At 37.9% G+C, this 17,971-nt stretch overlaps 1 protein-coding gene across 3 annotated transcripts; it reads right to left on the bottom strand.

Annotated features, from left to right (window-relative positions):
• Window positions 1–70: 70 nt before the first annotated feature.
• Window positions 71–17,573, bottom strand: LOC575110 (hydroxyacid oxidase 1). Of its 3 annotated transcripts, XM_030975564.1 has the most exons (9): window positions 17,470–17,573; window positions 14,023–14,202; window positions 7,859–8,010; window positions 6,868–7,138; window positions 5,877–6,049; window positions 4,450–4,541; window positions 3,139–3,300; window positions 1,612–1,681; window positions 71–253 (listed from the first exon to the last, which is right to left on the bottom strand). In XM_030975564.1, the coding sequence occupies exons 1-9, from the start codon at window positions 17,499–17,501 to the stop codon at window positions 135–137; spliced, it is 1,251 nt and encodes a 416-aa protein (XP_030831424.1). In that variant the 5' UTR covers window positions 17,502–17,573; the 3' UTR covers window positions 71–134. The 3 variants fall into 3 exon arrangements, with proteins under 3 accessions (XP_030831424.1, XP_030831425.1, XP_030831426.1); XM_030975565.1 differs by lacking the exon at window positions 14,023–14,202 and having other exon boundaries at window positions 72–253; window positions 17,470–17,571; XM_030975566.1 differs by lacking the exons at window positions 14,023–14,202; window positions 17,470–17,573 and adding an exon at window positions 13,208–13,443 and having other exon boundaries at window positions 72–253.
• Window positions 17,574–17,971: the final 398 nt, after the last annotated feature.

Genomic DNA, 17,971 nt, shown 5'->3' with positions numbered 1-17,971 from the left:
AAAACAATATTCTACATATCATTAAAAACACACGCAAAATATCATAGATGAACCCCTTCCCCCCCCCCCCCCCCCCCCCCCCTCCTTACTATGGAAAGAATTTATTGAAAAAATGAATGTATTGAATAATATCGTCATAGTTTGCAACTACAATTCGGGCAAATCTTGGAGGCTTTTCCGACACGTTCTTTGCTTGCATAGTAAGACTTGTGTACGATCATGTCTGGCGGGATGTCTCGTGTACTACAGCATCCTGGAAATAAAAAAACAATCACAATGTCTAAAGCCTCGGTCACAAATGCCATTACGAACGGCTACGAACACCGTACGAACGATTTTCAGACAATGGAAATTCGGGAAGACAATGGAAAAACAGGGAGATTCGTACAAACGCAGCGTTCGTACGAACCTTTGTGACCGTAGCTTAAGAAAAAAGCACATCCATGATATCGTTTTAAATTCAAATTCAAACTATATAAAATAGAACTTAAATACATCATCATATATATATATATATATATATATATATATATGGACGGAAAAGCATTTATTCTTATCAATTAGTAGTTCGGACATCTATGACTAATTTGTGTATAAGTATGAGAATCGTTACACAAAATAGGAAACTAGAAATAAAATGTCAGTCCTTTGATTACAGCTGGGGATCAACTTCATTTAGAAAAATAATTTCAATAATATCCTTAAATTTGTCAAATTTCCGATAACTTCTTTCCATGTTTCAGCTAAAATTTTAAAAAACCTGACGAAATGATAAGAGCTTGACCCAAAAATATTTCACCTTTGTGAAAGTCTGTAAATGCGAGTGGTCGTTTCATCTACGCCTCACATCCCCTTTTATCCTACCCATGTCATTTTAGTTCTTTCCTTTCTCTCTCTCTCTCTCTCTCTCTCTCTCTATTTTCACATGCAGAATTCAAAACATCAGGAGATTCATGATCATGGCGATCAATCTTTCCACATGTCAAATACTCGCCCATCCTTTCCAATGCAATCCCTGTAATTTCCTTCTTCAAAATATGGATTTTCTTTCTTTCGGACAGACAGTTTATATGTTGATATTTTGAAAGAGCCTACCGAGCAAAATATTTTCTTTTAAAGGATTGGGCACCTCCCCCCCCCCCCCCCTCCCCATCGAATATATAATATTGCGTACAATGCGTCTATTGCTGGCGTAGGAGTCCGTCAGGGATTAGCACTGTCTTTGACGCACCACGTATATAAGGTTGACATTGTGTTCAAATTTTTAAATGCAAAAAATGATCAATGCAAACACTGCATTGGATTGCTGGCACACCCACTAACAGTCGTCATGAAAATAATAATAGGGACTTTTAGATTTACACGACGAGAGCGTGGACTGCCGCGTGTGACATTGTGTTAAGGCACTGGGCCGTGCCCGGCAGTGCCTTAAAAGGATGTCACATGTGGCGGTCCACGTTCTCGTTGTGTAAATCTAAAAGTCCCTTGTAACGCAGATGACACGACACCTCGTGTGTATCTGGCGAAAAGAGGGGTGTCAGAATCTCAGAAGTAGGACGCAAGGATGAAACCTAAACTATACATGCATATTCGTATGATTTGATATCTTACCCGAAAGAGCCACGACGTCACTAAGCTCATTGCCTAACATGGTAAGGATCCTCTTGACCCCATCGGCACCCTGGCAAATGAATCAAAAATAAATTTATTGAAATAAAATCTACCACTTTCGAATACCATTAATATACAGGTACATGTAATAACAAGAGGAGAATCAAAACAGGTTTACACATGGAATGTTGAATTTCGCTAGTTGAAAGTTCATTACGTATGATTACAAGTAATCAATATACAAATAATGATGAATCAATCAATGACAAAGCAATAATAAACTCAGTTTTAAAATATAGGCGAAATAGGATGTCAAATCTTTATTGAAGAAAAATCAATCATTAATAACAGGAAGGTATAGCAGTATCTTCAACAGAATACAATGTAAATGTCGGGAACCAGCAAAACTCTTACTATAGAGGCCAGGATGTAAGCCTACTTTTAGAAATAAATTACATATTTTGAGCCCGTATTACTTATTCTATCATCTCTCTGAGAGGGACATGTGATTTGTTTTTGTGTCCACTGAATGTAGGGAATAACACAGCTCAGACTGAGACCCTCATGCCTCGAGCGAGACCAAGGACTTAAAATCTTCCAGTACTAGCTGGTTATGGATTTTCCTCCACGGTTGCAAAAACACCAAGCCTGGGTTGCGTCTGATTTTTCGTACCACGGCGAGCCCGGATTCCAGTATGAACTCATTTTCATACATAATAAGTGTGAGTACCTTATATAGTTCAAGCTTGCGAAGAGGTCACAAACAATTAGAGTTTGATTATGTATTGCTTTGCCTCACTATTTAAAAGGTAAAAACTAAATAAACTGAGATTTGAACCCTCACGGCAACTCCAAGGTTCTATAAGTAACACGCTGTCCTTGCCGATTGAGCTAACGATGAGTTGATGAAAGATTGATTTGTATAATTACTATCACCCTATTGACCACCCTACCGGATTCCGCGTGCGCATGCGCAGGTTTCCCTCGAGAGCTCAATCTGGGCTCGCCGTAGTACGAAAAAATAAGACGCGCCCGGGTTACATGATACAACTAAAAATAATGTGTAAAAACTTGCATAATATTTCATGATGTGCTTCAATGAAACACAGAGATTTAAAAAAAAAAATAGAATGATTCTCTAAAGATGAGCCTAATTATATAGCAAATGAAAAACAAACAGTTCGTTAAAAAAGGAACGATTGCGAGAAAGAAAGTTAGACTTTCCAGGATGTTATTGTCCATATGTTTTTTTTTCCCCGCCTAAGCATAGGATTATAATATGGTGGCGCTCTTTAACAAATCAAACTTGCGATCGAAACAGATAACAAGCAGATGTCTTATATATAGATTTATTTAACACAAACGCATAAAAAAATTAGAAACAACAATGCAGACCACTTCTTCACGCCAGTCAAAATTATGATTTTTAAGATGAGATGAAAAAGAAAATACATTGGTGATGTATTGATATACACTTTCTCTAAACGTTAATCCCTCTTAAACGATGGCCTTCTGTTTAATACTTACACCACAAGCAAGACCCCAGAGGATTGGTCTACCAATAAAGACAGCTCTCGCACCTCTCCCCAATGCCTTGAAGACATCGTTGCCTGACCTAACACCACCGTCTAAGTATACCTCCACATCGCTACCTCTAACAGCGTCTACGACTTCAGATAACGCATCAATCTGCGAAGATAAATCAATAATGAAATTTTTAAATATGACAAAATGAAGCCATGTGAGCTCTTCCATGAATTCATTCATACATTGTTAACTGGCATTTCACATTCAGTGGTGTACCCTGTTCATTTTTCTGTGGGTGGAAGGTGGCGCTCCCCCTCCGATCCGAAAAAAACAAAAAACAAAAACAAGCAAAGCAAAGCCTTGACCTAAGCCTTCCACATCATCTGGGAGATGTGTAATGGCTTCTGCTTCATGACCTCAAGCCAGATCTTCCTATATTGTGACGTTCGGGTCGCTTCTGTGAGGGATCCTAGACATCTAGTAGCACAATCAGCCTTTACACAATCTAACCATTACTTGGCTGGTCTGCCCCGGGATCTATCACCATGAATATTAGAAGTTAGGAGTATCTTTGGGTATCGTGATGGCCAGATAATTGCAGCCGTTTGGGGGGCTATTTTGTACAGAATGGTTTCATCCAGTCAAGAGTCTCCCAAATTGTTGTATTTCTTATTTTATCTAGTCTGGTTACACCCCAGATTTTTCGGAGGCAGATCATTTCGAAGGTAAGGAGCTTGTTCTCATCTTCTTTTTTTCAGTATCTATGTTTCTGATCCATACAGGATAGGATGAGTATCTTACATAATTCAAGTTTTGTAACATATGTAATGTCTTTGGCTGTCAATATGAAGTGAAGACTTTGAACAGCACCCAGGGCTTTTCCAACCCTATCCTAAATGTCCTCCTGTTTTCCTGATTGAGTGATGGTACGTCCAGGTAAACACAAACTTTTCCACCTGTAGTAGTTTGGTTCCACCTATATGCTGATGTTAATTTCTTGCTGCTGTGTGCTGATGACATGAAACTCTGTCTTGGCAATATTGATTTTGAGGCACACAATCTAAAATGGACTGGGGATCTATCTAATAAAATAAAATAAAATAAAATCAATAAAAAAACGTATTTATATGTCAAAGGGGCATAGGTATATCTAAAATCTTTTTCTTTTTCTTCTTCTTCTTCTACTTCTTCAAAAGAAAAAAAGAAAACTAGAATAAAATCAAAATCATAGTATAACAATGCCGAACCATCCTGTGCCCCCCCCCCCCCGCCCTGCCCTTGGAAACGCCACTGTATAAGAAAGAATATTACTGGAGCTGGTGCACCATCAAGCTGTCTTCCACCATGTGCTGACACAATGATGCCTGCTGCTCCGGCGTCTGCTGCCTCTCTAGCTCCTTCAGCTGAAAGAATACATCAATACCGTGTGTTGGAATGAAATAATTAAAGGTAAAGACCAGTTTTGGAAATGCCTCCCTCTCAAAAAATGAAATGGAAGCTCTTATTACCAATCATGTGAAAGAATATCTTGTGACTAATACGTGATTATACAAATTTTGCAGAGAAACCGCCTACTAATTGATATATTTGGTAAATTATTATATCTATGTGGATTGGATAGATATCGTGCACGTGTTGCGTAGTCCCATATATATCTTTCTGTGTACAGGGCTTGTAACTTTACCAAGACTGGGCCAAATTTCTTATTACGTTTATGATTCCAGAACCGTGCAGTACACACCAATAATTATATGCTAGATGATCAACCTTTTCTGATCGATTCCGCATCGTTTCTTTCACAATGCAATTGCATGACTATAACTGGTCTTTATCTTTTATTGTCATCTCTGTCCTCTTCATTGCAGAAATTTCATTTAGTCGAAGGCTTGAAACATCTTGCTGACCTATTACCATTTTACTAACATGGATTTTAACAAATAAATGGAGGGAATCGCTGAAACTTGAGCGTTTAGCATACATGTACAATGCTGAAAGCGCCATGAGCGTAAGAAATATACACATACACAACGTATAAAAAGCGGTTGTAAAGAGGTGGACTGGTATCGTGGTCTAGCGGTTAGTTACTTTTATTACTGGATTAACTGGATATGGACGGGTCGAGGGTTCGAGCACTACGATCTTTGGGCTAGACATTAAATCTACATTATTCACTCTATCACACATCATTATCATTAATCTTATCATTATAACAATTATCATTACTACCACCATCTTCATTATTATTATATCATTATTATCCTTATTTTTTATAATCTTTATTATTGTAATTATTATCATAATCAAGCATTTTATTTACATAATGCAGAGCTGATTTTGTCTTTTTGACCATGATGATAGTCGCAACACACAATCAAGTCTAATGGTTATCATTAATTTTAATATTTCATCATCATTATTATTTTCATTTAGTAGTAGTAGTAGTAATATTAGCAGTAGTAGTAGTGTTAGTGGTGGTGGTGGTGGTGGTGGTGGTGGTGACGGAGGTGGTGGTGGTGGTGACGGAGTTGGTGGTGGTGGTGGTGGAGGTGGTGTTGGAGGTGGTGGTGGTGGTGGTGGTAGTGGTAGTGGTAGTGGTAGTGGAAGTAGTAGTAGTAGTAGTAGTAGTAGTAGTAGTAATAGTAGTAGCAGCTAGATGTAGTAGTAGTAGCAGCAGCTAGATGTAGTAGTATTAGGGCTACCTTTATACATCTGAACAGCAGAAATTCTCCGTACTTTACCTGTGAGGATTCCCTTGCAGACGACTGGCAATGATGTTATCGATTTCAGCCACTTGAAATCGTCCCATGTGATCGGTGAGTTATGTTGTTCTGGGAGATATCCCGTGAGGTTGGTGTCCCCCGACGCTTTGGCGGCATGAACTTCTGGAAGATCGATGTCCAGATTTATACACCTAAAACCAAGATAAACAGTGGCAATCGCAAGAAGATACTAATTCCTTATCCTTGAACAATGCATTTATCTACTGTACATTGATCCTCTCGACCACATAATGTGTATTTGTCACTGTTCACTTCTTTGTTATGTATAATTCTGCTGTGACATGTATTGAATGTATGTTGAATGAAAGATGAATTAATAAATTCGATTCAATTCGATTCACCCGCGTGCTAAATGTGTACCCGGTATGATGCAAAGGTCAGTGGGATTGGATTGGCATGTGCGTTCCCGTAAAGAGGCAACTATAGCTGGAGTGGAGAATGTGCACTATAATGTGCAGGATAGTAATTGAATCAAGTGACTGGTAATATTAATACTGTATTACAGTATATACAGTTATTAGTATCAATGTGTGAATATTACAATGGCGTATTACAGGCGCGTACGCAAGGGGGGGGGGTTGGGGTTAAACCCCCCCCCCCCCCTTGAGGTTTTTTTATGTGTGTATTTTTGAACCCCCCCCTCCCTTTTGTGTATTTTTTTTTGTTGAAAAAAAAACACAAAAACATTATACCAATGGCTGACCTAAAAAAAGTGACCTACCCCCCCCCCCCCCCCCCCGAGCAAAATGACAAGTTTCAAATTTCGAAGAAATAATTATATACATCAATTTTTATTATTATTTCATTGATTGTTTATATTAAATTTTGAATAAAAAAGAATGTCCACTCTCTTTCTTTGGGCAGAGCATGAATTATTATGCATGTTTACTTCACAATAGAGAATAACCATGGTTTATGATGTAGATGAGAAGTGATTTGGACAACCTACCTGTACTTTGGATCAGTTTTGCCATGTCCCTCTGCAAGGAAGCTATCGTCCAAATCATCCCAATTGACAGTCACGGGCGAATCAACGGTGAGTACGATTGCTTTGAAGCCCGCCCTCTCCGCTTGCCTCACGATGTGCTCGGTGTGCTTTCGATTCTTGAAGATGTAGGTCTGCATCCACCGCAGCGCTCCTGGTGCCGCTCCTGCTACGTCTGCGATGGTGGTCGAAGCCTCACTTGATAGAATCATTAAACTCCCTGCTTCCTTCACACCTGAAAAGCACCAACAAATAACATAATTTAGACTAAATATGATGGGGTGGAAAAGGGTGGAGTACGTCGCAACAGGAGGGGGGCATGGATGTGAGGCCGAGCGTCGATCAAGTAAATCCATTTACATAGATTCCCATAATTATCCAAGGCTTTATGTCATGTTGGATGTAGGTTTAGAAATAGGGTTAGGTATTCGTTTGTGTATGAGGGCTGAAGTCAGCGATAAGGTTTAAGGAAATTGACGGCGAAGCAAGATTGCTGGAGGTATCTGTCGTAAAACCATCCGTTCATCTGGGTTGGTGAAGCATGTTTATCTGAAGACTATAATCAATACTGCATACACAGTAAATTCCAACTTAAGAGGGTGCAAACTTTCCTACCCTCGTGCTTAAACATCGACTCTCTCGTCCGGACGGGTATAGCTGTACATTCCCTTCCCATATAAAGGGGTAAACGAAATCCAAACCTTACTACGCTTTTTGAGGATGTCAATGTTTTAAAGCCTATCTGCACTAGTTAGGCCAGGAGGGATTACACCTTCCTGCATGGTCACGGACAGGTGGTTATCTCGATCATCAAATCAACTCTCAATTAACATAGGCCCGGGGACAAACGGGTACCGCTGAGGCAGTGTTTGCTATATAGAGGGCGCAGGTAGCTACAAATATTGCAGTCCCGCTTAAGCTCTTCGTTATATGAAAACACTAAAGTCATTATTACCTTTCGCTGTCTCCTTTTCCCCGTCGGGATGAGAATAAACGTGTAAAGCTGTGGGAGCAGCACAAACGGGTATGCTGATGGGGTGGCCGAGTACTGTTGTTGCAAGGTCACGCTCACCGACATCCCGCATTATACGAGGACGAATAATATACCTAATAAAGTAACGCAAAAGAGACATACTATGACGCGATACAGCGGTTTATTAAATTTCAAAATGTTAAAGTTTCAAGATTCAAGATTTATTAAAACATATTTTTGCAACCGGATGGCTGAATTGTCATGTTTTACAGGTCATAAAATAGAAGAAAAAATTATATACAATAGCAGAATTGGAATGAATATATACAGAATCAAGAAATACAAATATAAATCCAATTTCAGCAAATTTTAACAATACCGATTGTGAAAACATTTTGTAATTTTATTTTGTTGTAGAACAAAATAATGATTTGAGCGGGTTATGGTAAACAATACAGAAATGATTAATAGTGGGTTCTGTAATAATTATGCTCGACATCGAGTTATAAACTCAAAAGAAACATAATATCAGTACACGAGACCGCTCCCGCTGTAGCATGTATACAGAGATGTACCTTATTTTTTATTTATTTATTTTTTTATTTATTTATTTCGCATCTTTATACAGAGTAACATGTTCAGCTAAAAATCATTACAAAACATTATTAAAAACATTAAAATAGGCTGGTTTACAACAGGGCTCTGTTTAAAAAGCAACATAAAAATGACAATGAACAATATTATAGAAATGACAGGGGTAACGAAAGCTAACACACACACCTGTTTACCACCTGTTTACAAACTAAAAATTACATTAAAATCAAGCATAAAATGAATTTGACCTCACTGCAACCCCCTCCTCCACCTTCATTTAAAAAAAAGCTATTTATTGCAAGGTTTGATACATTTTTTGAAAATGGCTAAGGACTGGGCAGATCGGCATTCATCAGACAAACAGTTCCATTCATTTACACTAACTGGTACAAATGTCCTCCGATAAAATTGAGTTTTGCATTGAGGGATACGTAATAACAACCTGTTGGTGCTTCGTGTTACACGTGTAGAGACATTGTCATTTAGAACAAATTTACTACTTAACTGGGATGGTGCTACCCCACTTACACATTTATACACCATGCATGATATTGACTTGTTAAACAGTTCTTTTAGAGTAGGCCAGGCTAGTATTCGAAAAACTGTTTCCGATGAGGTTTCCCAAGTATATCCACTTACAATATATGCTGCGCGCTTGTGTAGCGTGTTTAATATTTTGTAGTTAGATTCGGATGAAGATGACCAGACGGTTGAACAATATAATGCATGGGGGAGAACAAATCCCCAATATAATCTTTTGAGTTGATCAACATTAAATATATACTTGTTTCTTCTAATTAGGCCAAGTTTTTGTTTCATGACTTTTGCAATAGAAGTAACATGAGATTTGAATGTCAGAGTATCATCAATCGACACCCCAAGACACTTATATTCAGATACACATTCTAGTAAGGTACCATTAATTATAACAGATATTTTTTTTATCCTGCAAGGTATTCAATCGTTGTCGAGAACCAAGAAGCATCACTTTCGTTTTTTTATCATTTAGTACCAATCTATCTTTAGATGTCCACTTGTAGACTTCATTCATTGCAGAATTTAGTTGACTTTCAACCGATTCAAGATTACTAACACTAACATACAGAGTTGCATCGTCAGCAAACATGACAACTTTTCCTGACTTTATACTGGAAACCAAATCGTTAATATATATTGTAAACAACAGGGGCCCTAAAACCGAGCCTTGTGGTACCCCAGAGATAGTTGACCTTGTATTGGATAATTTACCCCCTATTTCTGTCAATTGATCCCTAAAGCAAAAGTAGGATTTAAACCATGCCAATGCATTCTCAGAGCATCCTATCATAGAAAGTTTGTTCAGCAATACATCGTAGTTAACAGAATCAAAGGCTTTACGCATATCAATAAACGCTACCCCACAAAATTTACTCCTATCAACTTCAGTTGCCCAGTCATCAACCATACACAATAGAGCACTTTCACATGAATGCTTTGGTCTAAAGCCAAATTGACTTTCACTGAAGAAATCGCTATTTAATAAGTATGTCTGTAAATGCTTTTGTACCCATTTCTCCAAAAATTTTGAAACAATTGACAATAAGGATATTGGTCGATAATTTTCTATACATAATCGATCACCGCCCTTAAAAATAGGGCGAATTTTGGCCAAGCACCATGCTTTTGGAAAATGCCCTTTTGACAAAGAAAGGTTGAAAATATAAATAAGACCATTTATTACATTTGTGGCATATTTCATCATTTTCAACATTTTAACAGAGATGTAATCAGGCCCTGGCGCTTTTTTTACAGAATGGCTATCAATTTCTTTTACAACAAAATCGAAGGTGATTGAAGGAATATCAAAAATTTGACGATCAACATGATCAAGGTCCTCACAATTCTCCTGTGGCAATGGACAACTGACAATTACATCTGGACTTGTGGTTTCACTAGCTCTCCAATCTGTTTTTCCCAGGAGTTCTGAAACACTATCAATAAAGTAGTCGTTCAGTTTTTCGGCAACAATTTCAGGCTGATAAATTTCAACATCATTAATATTCAATTTTATGGAAAGCTGACCAGTGCTAGAGGACAGTTGCTTTAGAATAGACCATAATGCACCGGGGTCACCAGACTTATCTTGCAATAAACCCTGTATATACTTTTGTTTAGATTTTTTAGTTAAACTTGTTACCATGTTACGTATTCTACGATATTCTTTCCATAATCCTGAGGAGTTAAACTTTAAAGCCTTGTTATGGAGATACTTTCTTTTATTTATCAATGTAATAATTTCACCTGTGATCCAAGGAGAGGGTTTTTTCCTCTTTCTTTTGCGTTTATATGGCATATGTTTATTAATAACTGACATTACTTGATTGTACCACAATTTCCAAGCTGTGTCAACGTTGCTAACACAAGCTAATTCTCTAAACATTAAGTTAAAGAGATCGTTGACAAAATTTTCCTGCTTAAATTCTTTTAAGTTTCTGAATTTGATATCGTTATGAACATTCCCAGCACTTCTAGAATGTAAACATGTGAATATCAAAAAATGATCACTAATGTGAGTTTTTATGACACCTGAAATACTGTGATCGTCCGGACATGTTGTATAAATATGGTCAATAAGTGTTTTAGAATGCTGGGTCACACGAGTAGGAATCTCAATCAACTGTGACAAAAGTGATCCCTGCATTACAGTCATAAGAGATCGTGTCGATGAATCGACATTGTCAGAAAGTAGGTCACAGTTGAGGTCCCCCAATATAATCAGTTCACAATCAAAATCTAGAGCATTACTCATCATAGCAGACATTAAATAAAAATAATCAACTGAAGAGTTCGGCGGACGGTACATAACACAAATTAAAAATGATTTCACGTTCCGTACCTTTCACATGTTGAAAGTGGAGGGTGTTCTTCAAATAAATCATCACGCCCCCACCATGCCTACTTCTATCTTTCCTTAGTAAATCATAACCATCAATATGCAGTTCGTTGTCACTAACCGTGTTACCACAATGAGTCTCAGTAAGGCCAATGATGTCGAAGGGAGAATTTCTTAACAAATACCTTAGGTCTTCAAGTTTATTTGGTAAGGAATTAACATTCAAATGACACATACGTAATCCTCGTTTTGAAATAACTGGTATACTTCCATCATCAGCAAGTTCAAGATAGGCTTCTTGATTGCTATTACTGTCTGCATTGTCACTATTTCGAACTGAATCACTTGATCGATTGAAGTCATCAATGTCTTCATGACTATTGTCTAATCTATGTGACTGTTGAGGAGTCTCCGGGCTGTTTGTAGACAATCTAGCCAGTCTCGTGGGAAAACACGGTCGGACGCTTTCTTGCGGAATTTCGCTTTGCTCGTCATCTGAAAAGACGGAGCATCAGGATATTGAGATTGGAGCCGAGGATATTTGTTATCCAAACTAGCCGGATCAGAAACATAAACAGTAGCTGATGGAAACTGGTCACGATGAAACGCTGGGCGGGATCCTCGAAGATATGCGATGATATTCTGTGCCAATACACGTACTCCGTAGCCGTTTAAGTGTACGCCATCAGCGGCGAGATGTGTGTCAGGAGTGATGTTTTCATTGTCCACGACTCCCCAGCTGCGGCGATTGGCTAGAAGTTTCAACATTTCATTTACACTGCGCACTTTCTCGAAATCGCTTGCTGATTCTCCGCGACGATGGATTATTGTCGAGACACTTATTTTCTTGGCTGGTGTTAGTTTGACAATTTGTTCTGCCAGGGACTCAAGTTTTGCAACAATTTCATCTGCGTCGTGTGAAGTGACATCGTTCGAACCTAGATGAAGGATTACTTCTTTAGCATTTTGCTGAATAGCTTGCTCACAAACAATGTCACAAACATCTCCAATACGAGCGCCTCTGAATGTTTTGCACTTAACGGGTCTTCTTGATAGCCTCGAAGGGTTGATGTCCTTTACCATGGAATCACCAACAATCAAAACATCGGTTGAATGGGCATTCTGCGTGACCATTGATGCTCTCAGGAGCTGATGTTTTGCTTTGTAGTCTCGTAATTGATCATCTATTGTAAGGCTATTAGGTTCATTACAATGCTGATCTTTCTCCGTGCTTGCGTCGGAATCGATTTGAGCTTTATCTGTTGTCGTCTGATTAGCTGATTTAGAGCCTTTTGTTGACGAGATGATGCCATTGGCGGTTTCATTCAAAACCTGGAGTTGGTTTTGAACAGATTCCAAAGTAGTTGTGATTGTACCACAGGTCTTGCAATTGTTTTCATTCTGATTATCTTCAATCCTCCCTTCTCCTGTTTGAGTAGATTTGTTTGGGACGCCTTGGCGGGAAAATTGGGGGTTACCCGCGCCATCTTGGGCCTGTGTGTCACTTGGTACCGGGTATTCATATATGGTAAAAAAATGCTCACAGATAAACTTGTCAAGATGAGGTAAAATATGACACAATAAATCTGTAACATAGTCTATACGGTTTTCTCCACCGTGTTTTCCATAGCGTTCGTATGAAATGTGAAGATGTTGTATGGCTATACGTAGACTAGCAGTAGTCATATATTTCGGAAGTTTGTAACGAAAACTCTTAGCTCCTGGATTGCCAGAGTGGGTATTCGACTTTAATTGTGTCATTGCGTCCTACAGTGTTGATATACTAGTACATAATAATAAGTCTCTCGATAAAAGTCTTTTAAGAAAATACAGTGATCACAATGTACATGCATATATAAGCTCACCCCATCATAAAATGTCACAGGTGGGACCAAGACTCTAGTCCGGCATCAAACTGTCTATATGCACCGGGTTCACAACATCACACATTGCACAAGAAAACACAAAATAACAGTAGCACATCTGCATCCAAGTTAATTTGGCGTTTCCACGGCGATATTTCACTTTGCGAAACAATACAACAGTATAAATAGACGGAATATAGCAGAATATAGAGTATAACAGACGTGCGTGCGTTCATTTGATAGTCACATTCCAAAAATGTGTTATGTGTTATGCATGCCTGACATATCACCACAAGGTGGAGTTATTAACTTTAGACTTATGAGATATACATGTATAATTACAAGTTCTAATTAAGATTTGAAGAGTGACAGTTATCACCTGTAATCATAACACAATGGATTTTCATTGTATCTAGATTTATATTTTAAACAATCGTAGAAATAATACAACCTTATATGCATTATATTTAAGTGAATATTTAAACAAAAGATAACGCCATCACTTGAAAAAAAAATGTACACATGCATGTCGGGAACTAACATCCTTTGGCAATACATATCCTCATTTGCCACTGGAGGTGTTTAGTGGTGCTTTTAAACCCTTCATTTCATCAGCTGAATTATATAATCGGGAACTTTTGGGGATGACCATAAGAATACATGGCAAATGGGCAATTTAATGCTCTTACAAATAAGCCAAAGGTATATTGAATGTAGCCATATTAGTCGGTTCCTCTCTGCTGAAAGTGTAATTCCATTGCCAGAAATATATACTCACTCAAACAACTGAACTGGGTCACATCAAACTGTATTACCTGCCAAATGCCTTAAAGCTATCATTGTACGTCCACTTGCGTCCTGCTGCATAATCGTAATAGTCCCATCCCTCCTTTTCAATGATTTCCTTCGCTTTCGTTTCAAAGTCTTCCAGAGATAGACTTCGCAAATCGCTTGACTTGATCATTCCGCCGTCCGTCACGGTAGACGCCAATATGCTAAATGAATAATAGTTACCAAAAACCAACGTCTTTGCTAGGTAGGTCAAGCCATCAATATGAACATGACTGACAAAGAAAGCGGACAAAATATACAGTTCCCCAGGTAGACAAAGGAACATCCCTTCACTGCTATTATGTAAAAATGTGTAGAACAGGTGTCACATTCATATTCACCTTTTCACAAAATAGCAGTGAAGGGATGTTCCTTTGTCTACCTGAGAAACTGTATATTTTGTCCGCTTTCTTTGTCTGTCATGTTCATAGTGCATAATGTTTGTCCTACCTGGCAACAATTAATGTATGCAGTTCGTATTCTGTCTATTGAAATACTATTATTCTTATCAGGTGAATGAAATAATTTGTATTGAGGCACTTCTCAAAGACTTGAGCATTAAATTTATTATTAGAGGTTTTGTTCACAAAGAAATATTGTTAATATTGCACCTTTTATTTGAACTAACAAGGGGAAAATCGAACAGATGATAAAATATGCATGACGAAAACTCCCCGTTAGAGAAAATCAGTGAATTGTCTCATAGACTTTAGTTTGGGCTTAAAAGCACTTTGATATATTCATTATCATTAAGTAAACAAAACCCTTCCTTTATCTGCTGGTGAACTTATCCCTCTGTCAACGCAAGGCTATTAAGGACTTAATCCCTGTATCAACAGAGCTTGCGTACCGTTAGGTGAGCCTAGAGCGTTGGGTTAGTCTAGAATTCAGACAATTGATTTCAGCATGGACCTGCTCTCTATTAGATGTGGTACCAGCAACTGGCAACTTAAGAACTCAAGTCGAACAACAAGTGTAAATAGCATATTTACAAGACGCTGCATTCCGAAAGAAAGAAATGAATGAATGAAATAAATGCCAATATCACCGGCGCTTGAGACAGATCGCGGGAGAGATAGAAGCAAAAACAATTCAATATCGCTGTTTACTGGCTTTTATTTATACACCGAAATTATGCCAACGTAAAAAATAAATGAATAAGGGAAATGAATGCCTACATCACCAGCGCTTGAGAAATATAAAGAGAGACATGTCGCAGGAGATTGAGAACCGAAAACAATTCAATTTAGCTGATGTTACCGGATTTGATATGACTTATAGTAAGCCAACAGAAAGAAAGAAATAAATGAAGAAAATGAATGCAGATCGCAGGAGAGAAAGAAGCAAAACAATTCAATATCGCTGTTACCGGCTTTTATTACAAAAATTATGCCAACGGAAAAAATGAATGAAGGAAATGAATGCCTACATCACCAGCGTTAGAGAAATATAAAGAGAGACATGTCGCAGGAGATCGAGAAGCGAAAACAATTCGATTTCGCTGATGTTAATACCGGCTTCATGACAAAAAGTAAGCAACGGAAAGAAAGAAATGAATGAAGAAAATGAATGCCAATATAACAATTAAGTGGTTGGGCAATATAAAGAGAGACAGATCGCGGGAGATCGAAAGAAGCGAAAACAATTCAGTGTCGCTGATGTTAATACCGGCTTCATGACAAAAAGTAAGCAACGGAAAGAACAAAGTGAATGAATCAAAATAATGAATGCCAATATCAATTAAGCGCTTGAGAATTATATAGAGAGACAGATCGCGGGAGAGAGAGAGAAGCGAAAACAATTAAATACCGCTGATGTTACCGGCTTTATTACAAAAAGTAAACCAACAGAAAAAAAGAAATGAGTAAAGGAAATGAATGCCAATATCACTAGCGCTTGAGAATTATTAGAGACAGATCGCTGGCGATCGAGAGAAGCGAAAACAATTCAATGTCGTTGATGTTAATACCGGCTTCATGACAAAAAGTAAGCAACGGAAAGAAAGAAATGAATGAAGAAAATGAATGCCAATATCACCAGCGCTTGAGAATTATTAGAGACAGATCGCTGGCGATCGAGAGAATCGAAAACAATTCAATGTCGCTGATGATAATACCGGCTTCATGACAAAAAGTAAGCAACGGAAAGAAAGAAATGAATGAAGAAAAGGAATGTCAATATCACAATTAAGCGCTAATAAATTTAAAAAGAGACAGATCGCGGGAGAGAGAGATACGAAAACAATTAAATATCGCTGATGTTACCGGCTTTATTACAAAAAGTAAACAAACGGAAAGAAAGAAATGAGTGAAGGAAATGAATGCCAATATCACCAGCGCTTGAGAATTATTAGAGACAGATCGCTGGCGATCGAGAGAATCGAAAACAATTCAGTGTCGCTGATGTTAATACCGGCTTCATGACAAAAAGTAAGCAACGGAAAGAACAAAGTGAATGAATCAAAATAATGAATGCCAATATCAATTAAGCGCTTGAGAATTATATAGAGAGACAGATTGCGGGAGATCGAGAGAAGCGAAAACAATTCAATTTAGCTGATGTTACCGTCTATTATGACGCTGATGTTACCGGCTTTATTACAAAAAGTAAACAAACGGAAAGAAAGAAATGAGTGAAGGAAATGAATGCCAATATCACCAGCGCTTGAAAATTAAAGAGAGACAGATCGCGGGAGATCGGAAGAAGCGAAAACAATTCAATGTCGCTGATGTTAATACCGGCTTCATGACAAAAAGTAAGCAACGGAATGAAAGAAATGAATGAAGAAAATGAATGTCAATATCACCAGCGCTTGAGAATTATGAAGAGAGACAGATTGCGGGAGATCGAGAGAAGCGAAAACAATTCAATTTAGCTGATGTTACCGTCTATTATGACAAAAAGTAAGCAACGGAAAGAAAGAAATGAATGAAGAAAATGAATGCCAATATCACCAGCGCTTGAGAATTATGAAGAGAGACAGATTACGGGAGATCGAGAGAAGCGAAAACAATTCAATTTGGCTGATATTACTACCGTCTATCATGACAAAAAGTAAGCAACGGAAAGAAAGAAATGAATGAAGAAAATGAATGCCAATATCACCAGCGCTTGAGAATTATGAAGAGAGACAGATTACGGGAGATCGAGAGAAGCGAAAACAATTCAATTTGGCTGATATTACTACCGTCTATCATGACAAAAAGTAAGCAACGGAAAGAAAGAAATGAATGAAGAAAATGAATGCCAATATAACAATAAGTGCTTGGGCAATATAAAGAGAGACAGATCGCGGGAGATCGAAAGAAGCGAAAACAATAGCGAGAGACAATATCCGAGTAAAGGGCCCTCAATACAAGTGGGAATCGCTACAACGAGGAATTTTCGTAATGTGGATACAAAAGCCTAATTGTGTCAAGAAATGTGCATACCTTGTATGTTTTATATGGATGACGGTTTTCATCTACATGTGGACAGATCATGAGCCAGTTACGAGACGAGTTGTTGTGAAAATAACCAAGGAGTTATAACATTTGCTGATGTAGGCATTCTAAATCTTGAAATTTTATGCGCTCTTTCATCTCACCACCTAGTGTTCAGAGTGTAGTAACTCCTTGAAATAACCAACCAACCGTTCAATCTGTATTTAATAAACAGAACAAATAAACACCGTAAGCATTGCATTATTACACACTAAATGTACATATTATAGTATGTCAGTAATACCTGTTATATATGTCTATCTTCTAAAATATCTTTGCCACCGTCAACAGATGTGTCTTTATTATCTTTCATCCCAAACAGTGTAAATATTCAGCAATCCGCATAAACAACTACTGTATTCTTTATATTCTGCACATATCAATATATCATACATGTACATGCCATAAATATACCACTATACCCTATACAAGTAGATCTATATTTGTAAAC

This window comes from Strongylocentrotus purpuratus, unplaced genomic scaffold, assembly GCF_000002235.5.
Source record: "Strongylocentrotus purpuratus isolate Spur 01 unplaced genomic scaffold, Spur_5.0 spur5_scaffold_8, whole genome shotgun sequence".
NCBI classification, from domain to species: Eukaryota; Metazoa; Echinodermata; class Echinoidea; order Camarodonta; family Strongylocentrotidae; genus Strongylocentrotus; species Strongylocentrotus purpuratus.
The sequence above is the reverse complement of the archived record's forward strand: the minus strand, read 5'-3'. Positions and strand labels throughout refer to the sequence as shown.